At 52.3% G+C, this 8958-nt stretch overlaps 1 protein-coding gene across 16 annotated transcripts in view; it reads right to left on the bottom strand.

Moving 5' to 3' along the window:
* Nucleotides 1–8958, bottom strand: part of Plekha6 (pleckstrin homology domain containing A6) — a 134493-nt gene that overhangs the window by 33075 nt on the left and 92460 nt on the right. For 13 of the 16 annotated variants that reach the window (XM_029481839.1, XM_029481845.1, XM_029481842.1 and 10 more), the window contains 4 exons: nt 6585–6689; nt 5741–5813; nt 3817–3917; nt 249–451 (listed from right to left, as the gene is read on the bottom strand). In XM_029481839.1, the coding sequence (XP_029337699.1) occupies nt 249–451; nt 3817–3917; nt 5741–5813; nt 6585–6689 (482 nt within the window). The other 3 variants (XM_029481865.1, XM_029481863.1, XM_029481870.1) reach the window with 2 other exon arrangements.

Below are 8958 nucleotides of genomic sequence, written 5' to 3'. Positions count from 1 at the left end.
TTACCTTCCTACCTCAGGCCCCCCCCGCCCCCGCCCCCAGCTCAGAAAGAGGAGGAGGAACTGAGCAGGGGAAGTGAGATTCAGGCTCTGCAAGCCACTGGCGGGACCTTCCGCTTAGGTGAGGGAATTGTGGTCCTCACTCCCTCCAGACATTCAAATCCACAGAATGGGCCCAGCACTGGCATAAAGCTGAGTACTTTTGAACATCTTTCTCTCTCCTTTCCCCAGTGTCCGCACCAGGTACTCACCTGTGCCGCACAGGCTGAGGCACGGACTTCTGGGCTGGAGGGATCTGGACCCGAGCAGCCTCGCCCATGGCCTGGATCCAGGCCTCCTGCTCCTCGGGGCTCTCAGCACTGAAGAAGTAGGTGCGGACTCCAGCGTGCTCTGCCTGTGGGGAGAGGCAGTGCGTAGAACTGGCCCCAGCCTCATCTACCCAGTGAACAGTCACCTGCAGGGAAAGGACACCCACAGGAGGGGCAGTCAGTCAGGCCGTTCTCAGCACTCAGTTTCTCCCCAGTGGAGCTAAGGAGCTAGGAAGGAGGGTGGAGTGCAGCTGCCTCCCGTATACCTGACATGAGAGCTCTCTGAATACTACCTAAAAGCCCGGTCACCAGGAAAGCAAGCGTACCTCCCCCGCCTGAAGTGGCTGTAAGCAAGAGGGACAATTACCACACCCATCTCTCCCCTTCGATTCCACCTTTGTGATAACAAAATTACCACAGGGCTGGAGGAGTTGGTCCCCTAAACAGGACCGTCTCAAACCCAGCTTCACTACTGAGAAGCTGGCCCTACGCCTTCCTCAAGAGGAAACACCTGAACCCCTATCCACGGCATGCAGGGCACACGCTAGCAAACGGTCGGAACACTACCTAGTTGACGGCTGTGAGCAGGCACAGCGGGCTGGAACCCAGAAGAGAGCTCCTGTCCAGAGGAGGGGGTCCTCATGCGGCCAGAAGGAGAAGCAGAGACAAGCCAACCGACACCAGAGGAAGAGACAGACCAGACAGTGAGGAGCACAGGACAGGTAGTATGGGTAGTTCCCTTGTAGTCCGTGACACCACCCAGGAGGACAGCACTCAGCGGTGTCCAGCTCAGCCAGACAAGGGATGGAGCACCGAGGGCTCACACTACGGGAAAACTGGGGCTGCAGTGGGCAGTGAGTCAGGGAAGCCCAGCATCATCTCCAGCTCCTCCCTGGCAGACAAGTTGCTATTTTGCTCCCGCTTAAATGATACAACGGTGGTTTGATATGATACAATGATTCAGCGGTTGCTGAAGGGTGATAGGGGAGAGGGACTAGCCAGATTCCTTCTGGGACCTTAGCATACTCCTCTGGTGACACCTTCAACTCCTTAAACAAAAAGGCAATTAAAATTTACATCACCTAACAGGGGGCTCCAGATGTGATTAAGGAGTCTCATCCCAGCCTTGGTTCCCTTGAGTGCTAACCAATGGGATGCGAGTTGAAGGGAAAAGGACAGGCCCCTGTGGCTAAACTCAGTGCTCTCCTGAACAGCCAAGTCATGCCCTCACCCTTCCAGCGTTTCTGGGACCAACCGTCAGGTGATTCCCTTCACTGTGTCCCATATGCATCTCCACCTTCACCCTTCTCCAGTGTGGAGTTTGGGGGGACTGGACCACAGGCTTCCTCTCTTGGGCTGGACCCTGCCCTTCAGCAGAGAGCCCAGCAGGAGGCAGAGCTGCTGAGTTCTTAGAGGGGAGGGGCTGATGGACAGTAAGGGAGCTGTAAAAAGGGCAAGGAGGCTGCTGGGACTTGAGACTGAATAGCAGTGCCCAGTGCCCAGGAAAGCCCTCTGGGACAAGAACACAGGGTTAGTATGGTGTCGTGGGAGACAGAGACAAGGCTGGTGATGTGTGGTAGGGCAGGCTGGAACCAGCAAATGAATCTGTTCATTCCATGAGCACTCTGTGAGCAACCTGTGTACCCCAGCTTGCTGGCCAGGGGGCCCCAATGACAAGGAAGATAGAAATTACACTGGGGCTCAGTCACACTGGGGACAAAACATGTCACAAGGAACAAGGAGCAAACAGCCCCAGGACCAAATGCTTGTGACAGGAGAAGGCAGAGGGCCTGGGAAAAGACAGGGCTATTGATGGAGTGCAGGGAGGGGCACCAGCTTCTAAGAAGAAAGGAGCTGGAGATTTGAGGGTGTGGACAGAAGAAGCTAAGGCATTCAACTGTAGCCAGGCAGGGACAGTTCCCGGCTCCTCATTATTTGCCATCCAAGACTTGTGCTTGGTGGCCACAACAGGACAAGCCTGCTGTCTGTCTGTCTCGGCTCCCCTCCCTTCCCTGGGGATGAGACACTGAATAGCACCAGTCAGAATCCTTTGTAGGCCACTGAGCATAGCTATCACGTGGGGGCCTTAAAGAGGCAGAGCAGGACTTGGGGCAAGGAGAAGGAGGGTGTGCAGGTCTGGTAGGCACGGGAGTGATCTCGCTAGGCTCTGCAGCAGGGTGTGTATCTGTCACTCTAGGACGTTTATCTGATGCCTGCAGCAGGCACAGTTCCAGTCTGGAGTGTGTGGCTCTGACAGGTCTGGTAGGAAGGGTGAGACAGGCTGTGGATGCTGTGTGGGTGCAAATGTGTCTGTGTCTCGGGACTGTTTGTTGGTTACGCAGCCTGCTCCTATTTCCCCCAGCTACAATCCAGCTCCCTGGAGTCAGAGTTGTATTAATTGTTCCTTCTATTCACACCTCTGGCACCCCAGCCCCTGAGATGATGGAAACTAATTATGTGCCAAAGATGTCCCCTCCTCTCTCCCTGGCAGGCCCTGTGTATGGTGCCCACCTCGTTCACCAGAATCTGAAGGGCAGAGAGAGCCTTGGAAGCTCAGACACCAACCTGGTGTGACCTGTAATTTCTGTTCTGTCTTTAATGCCAGTGTTGAGTTTTAAGGGCTTTGGACAGCAATTCTCAACTGGAGGAGGGGACTTTATTCTAAGGCATGCAGAATCAATATTATTATTTCATATTTTGAAAAGGAGACTAGGGTACTCTGCATCACAAAACACAAAGGGCATGGGATTTTTATAGTTTTTAATGGGTCATGAATTTTTAAATGTGGAAAACTACTGGCCTAGGAGGAGCCAGCTGCAGGCACAGCTTTGCTGAGTAGGTCCCCCAGGGGTTCTGAGGGAGGGACACTGAGCAGGAGGAGAGTCCCATTTTCCTGTGCACGGGCTCTCTCAAACTGTTGTCTACATGGCCAGGGGCATGACTCAGGGCAGGACACTTGCCCAGCATCCACAAAGGTTCTGGGTTCTATCCCCAACTCCACAAGACTCGGGGTTCATAACTCAAGACTAAGACAAAATTCAACTCGTAATGTTCTCTAAAGAATAAAATTTGAGTAAGTTTGACTGGAGGGAGGGTCCCTGCATATCCCTGGGCTCAAAATAGAAAGGAAACCTATTCAGAAGAGACCCGAGAAACCCACCCACCAGAGCCCAGCTCAGAAGAGGAGTAGGCTGCTGGGCAAAAGGTACAAAAGGTTCAGGACACACTTTTCTTCCCTGGGGAAATTGTGGCATCATAGAGACACAGCTCTATTGGCCCACCGGTGCCATATATACCCATCAGGCCCCTGAGAGAAGAAGAGGGAACCCCAGCATGGCCTCACTTTGTCTCCCAGCTACCCTGATGAGTCAAAGGGCCACTACCTGCTCCCTTCTGGGCCACCACACAGGGCGTCCTAGGGGACATACACTTTACTCTGCTCCAGCCCCACCCAGGTTCTAGAAGAGCAAATGCCTTCCTTTCCCCACCTGGGAGAGGAAGCCCAGCTGACCTTAAACGTGTGCTTCCGACTGATGTTGTCTGAAGGCTGCACAGCCGCCACCCGGAAGCTCAGCAGGGGGATGCTGCCCAGGATGCTCTCCTGCTTCTCATCTGTCGGGGAAACGGGGGTGCAAGGGTGTGTGCATGTGCGCGTACATGTGTGTGTACCCTCACACATACACGTGCACGCCTGCATGCATGCCCACGCCCATGCGTGTGAGAGAGTGCTCCCGATGCAGAAGGAAGGGCAAGGAGCTACAATAAATATCAACAAAATATTCCATGTCTCCTATGGCTTTCAGACATAAATGTTCACTTTATGTACGGCCCATTCAATGCCTTACTAGACCCAATACTCCTAAATGCCCCCACGAAGAGGCTCTCCTGTTCCCCCATTGTCAACGGACAGGTTATGTGATTAGCCATAAAGTGGATCAGTCTTAAAATGCAGGAAGCTTAACTCCAAGCCAGCTTCCTTTACCTCTATCCTGTCTGCCTGTATTGATAAGCAGGACAGACTCAACAGCAACACACAGAGACCCTCCTGCCTCTGCTTCCCAAGTACTGGGATTAAAGTCGGTGTGCCCAGCTGACATGCCCATCTTAGTTCGGGTTCTCCTCCAGAGCAGGGGGCTGCAAAGTGAGGCTTGTTCTGTTTCTCCACGTGCTCCCTCTTGTCCCCCTACTTTCTGCCACGTGCCAAAGCGGCACAGATGCCCCAGCTAAGCAGGTGCTCCTGCCAGGCTCTCCAACCTCTAGCCTCCAGGCCCTGAGGCAAAAATAAACCTCTCTTCTTTATCAATTACACAGCCCCAGAAAATTAATGAATATGGGTATCCTGAGACCATCCCTCTGTGGCTCATGAGCATCCGTTGGTATGCCCTGCCCTTCTCTTCAGGGATCCTGACTGCTCCCTCAGTCCTGTCCCATGCTAGTTCTAGGGCAAGGAAATTTTCTATTCCTTAGTTCTAGACTTTTCCTCTGTCTCTGACCCTGTATCTATAGCCTCTGCTCGGTGACAATTCAGGAAAAGCAAGCAGCTCCAGGGCAGAGGGCGAGCCAGAGCAACTGCTGTTTGTCAGAGTTAATGATTCACCATCCTGCCCCCAGGAGGCTGGAGGAAACCAGCGCTTCCTCACTGTAGATAAATGAAGCACACAGGCTCTCTGGCTTAGACATCACCTGTGCCCACCCCCTCCCATTGCAGCAGCCTGATATGATGTCACCATTACTGCTATTAGCCCTGCTTGGGTCATCTGTGCTCCCGCCGACACGTGTTACTGTGTACACTTTAGAATAACTTCCTAGAGGAGACTGTGACAGAGTTCATCAGATCTTTGCCCTCATGTTGGGGCAGGGGAGCCTCATGTGAATGTGGGGGCGGCAGAGAAGGTAGAGGTCAGGGCTATTTGTTTACCCAGCGTTCCCTGAGCATCTTTCCTGCTGCAGAGCTTTTGGTGCTGTAGACTTCACAGTAAACAAAATGGTAGAAAATTCTTATATTCTGGATCAGTGTACACATTCCGCTGGGCCATGGGGAAGATCAACACCAGCCTCTACTAGAGCAGTAACTAGAAACCTCCCCACTCCTCCCCACTCCTCCTCCTCCTCCTCCTCCTCCTCCTCCTCCTCCTCCTTTCCCTTTACCCAGGAATCTCACTGTGCAAATGTCTGCCCTGTTCACCTGCCGTATCATCAGTTGGGATCCAGAACTAGTGCCTTCCGGATAAGTATGGATTGCTAGGAACTGAATGAGTGCGTGAATAGGTCTGAGACTGAGCTGACAACCCATTGCCACAGCCTCCTACAGCTAGGAGCCCGCCTGGAGAGACCCACTGGCCAATGACCTTCCAAAGCAGAACCTGACAGCAAGACAGGATGAGACAGAATGGTCCCTGGCTTCCCCTACCCTGGCAGCACCAGGGCACACTCACCTTTGTAGTAAAAGAGGCAGCGATCCACCAGGACAAACCAACGCTTATTCCACTGCTTCACCCCGGAGCTAGCCTGCGGGACACACAGACAGACAGATGGGAAGGCCATGAGGGGGTGTGGAAGGGGAGGCAGCCGCAGTCAGAGAGCTCTGCGCTAGTTACAAGGACATCCCGGCTCTGGCTGCAGCGCGGCCACTAGCACGTGGCAGCCAACTCCCTTGAGATCTCAGATGCTGGGAACTGACATTAGATTATTGCCTGTGACTTTCCAGTTCTGTCATTCTGGTGCTCTGGGTCTCCCCTGGGGAAGATAAAGGGGGGCAAAAGGTACCCCAGAATGAGCGAGTAGAAGAGCAGACGAGAATACAGCAGTGGCCAGCCAGGGAAAGGTTGGTAAACCCCAGGACTGAAGCCACCCCACCTCCACACAGCAAGGAGACATGCAGAGAATGTGCCCTGTAATTCTGCTGGGACTAGTGATGTGGTGTATCTCAGAGTTATTGCTCCTCCCCTTCAGGGATCTCATCTTGGAGCCCCAAATTCGACACTAGTCAACTTTGGGGGCGTTTCTTCTTTCTTTTTCTTTTTTACTGTGCATAGCTCTGCCTGTCCTAACTCTCTAGAACCAGGCTAGCCTTGAACTCAGAGATCTGCCTTGCCTCTGCCTCCTGAGCGGAGCAGACTGGGGAGGTTTTCAGTTTCTCAGAACATTTATACAATTGGGAGACATTCAGAGACAACAGGGAAACCTACCAAAGAGTGCTTGGGCCGCCATGGGTACAGAACTCAGAGCGCTATGAAGAAAGTGGTGGTTATTGTAGGCAACAAGGCTGGGTGGCCTCACCTGCTTGTAGAGCCAGCCCGCCTTGGTAACAGGTGCATTGGGGTTCCGCTTCATGGAGTGTGCGCGTTTACCAAAGGCAATGGCTTTTCGGGAAGTTCGAGTCGCCTGAGAAGGCAAAGACAGCAGTTAGCCAAACTCCCCTCCTCTCCTCCCCGTACAGCTCTGTCAGCAAGAGAGCTGTCCTTGCTAATGGCAAATCTCTCCAGTGGGTCCCTGGCGCCCTCCTGATGGGAGGCCTGGCTATGAAGCTTGGAGTCTCTGCTAACTCAAAGGCGTGGATCTTCAGAGTCTCAAACATGGGTGTCATACTAGTTGTTATGTAGTTTCCTTCTTTTCTTTTGCGTTTACTCCTCTGTTGTCTTTTTTTAGATTTGTTTACTTTGGGAGGTGGTGTGCACGCCATGGTGAGGGTATGGAAGCTAGAGAATGATCTGCAGTCCTCAGTCCATTCTCTCCTTCTGCCTCATGGGTTCTGGGGATCAGACTCAGGTCATCAGGCCTGGCAGCACCTCGGTTGGCTCTTTCCTCTCTTCCCTGGCTCTCCTTACCAACACCTCTTGCACAGGCTCTGGCATGCACAGGACTGTTACGTCCCTGTGTCATCTGCTCTGTGTCCTGTTCCTGTCTCACACCAGAGAGCCCATAGGGCTCAGAGGGTAGACAGTGTCCTCTGGCTCCTCCTGTGTCTGGGGCAACAGCCATCTGCCTTCCTTGAACACGCTGCAGACACTCAGCCTAACCCTTCTCCGTGCTGCTCCTGAAGCAGATTGGTATGGCTTATTTGTTGTGGTTTTGTTTAGTCTAAGGATTTGGGTGTCAGCCACCCTTCTTCACCATAAGACATTCGACCACCATGGAAATCTCACCATTTTTGATGATGCCCTTTTTGGTTGTGAGAGACAGGGTTTCTCTGTCTAGCTGTCGTGAAACTCTTTGTAGAACAGTCTGGCCTCGAACTCACAAACACACACGCGCGCGCACGTGCACACACCTCCAAGCTATCCTCCCCTAGCTGCTTCTCCTCAGTCAGAGCTCTCAATCTGAAAGCATCTCACTCAAACGCCCACACACCTTAAACTTCCCTCCAGGCTCTCATTCCCTATCTACTGTAAGAGCCTCTTTCTTTTCTGGGTTAAACTACTGTGAAGAGCCTCATCCCTTTTCCTCCCTAGATTCCAAAACTATCCCCTACAGGCACACATCTTGAACACTTGGTCCTCAGTTGGTGGGGTTCCCAGACTTCTGGAAGGCTGTGGAACCCTAAAGAGGTGGGCTTTGCAGGATATATCTGGCCTCAGTCCCACCCTTCTCTCTGCTTCTTGGACTGCATGATGTGAGCAGCCTCTGCCATGCATCCTGTCACTTAGTCTGCTTTGCCCAGCACGATGGACTGAGACCCTCTCAAACTGTGAGCCAAATACATCTTTCCCTCACTATACCATTCCTGCCAGGTATTATCATGGCAATGAAAAAATAACTAAGAGATGGCCTGTGCACATGCCCACACGCACACACGCGTGCGCGCACACCTACCTCCTTTCTGGAACAGTTCTTACAATGTCATTGGTTTAATTGAGGCTATTTTCAGGCTCTGGCCAATCTAAAACAACGGGTGATACTAACATCATTCCTGAGGCTCTTCCTTTGGTTTTGCCACATTACACAATCACACAATCACACACACACACACATCCACATGCATGCATGTTTGAACCCCATTAAAAACATTTTGTCTTCTCAGTAATGGTCATCATGTAGGAGAACTGAAATTCCTCTGCCCAGCACAGAAGACCAGGGCTCTAACATCTGGCTGGGCCTATGATTTGCTTTCTGCTGCTTTAGCACAGATGTCCTGTCTCTGCCTCTGCCCCACCTTCCCGAACCTCTGCTCATTGTGCTCCCTCATGGGAAAGGGCATCCTTTCTCTTGAACCAGCTCCAGACTTATCCTTTGAAGTCCAGCATAGCCTTCCTTAGACTTCATAACCTTCCTGGGGACACCTCCCCCCCCCACACACACAGAGAATTAACAAAAATAAATATGCTTTTTACAAAGGTAGGTGCTGCAAGGTGAGCCTGTAATCTCAGCATTAGGAAGGGACAGAGAAGTCCCTGGGGCTTCAATGAATTCCAGGTTCAGTGAAAGACCCAACCTGTCTTTAAAAATAAGGTTGGAGCTGAGCGTGGTGGTACATGCCTTTAAGTCCCAGCACTCGGGAGGCACAGGCAGGAAGATTTATGCAAGTTCAAGGCCAGCCTTGTCTATAAAGTGAGTTCCAGGAAAGCCAGGGCTACACAGAGAAACCCTGTCTCAAGAAAACATAAAGAAAGAAAGAAAGAGGAAGGAAGGAAGGAAGGAAGGAAGGAAGGAAGGA

The sequence above is a fragment of the Mus caroli genome, chromosome 1, assembly GCF_900094665.2.
Source record: "Mus caroli chromosome 1, CAROLI_EIJ_v1.1, whole genome shotgun sequence".
NCBI classification, from domain to species: Eukaryota; Metazoa; Chordata; class Mammalia; order Rodentia; family Muridae; genus Mus; species Mus caroli.
Note: the sequence above shows the minus strand (reverse complement) of the source record. Positions and strands in the feature narration are given on the sequence as shown.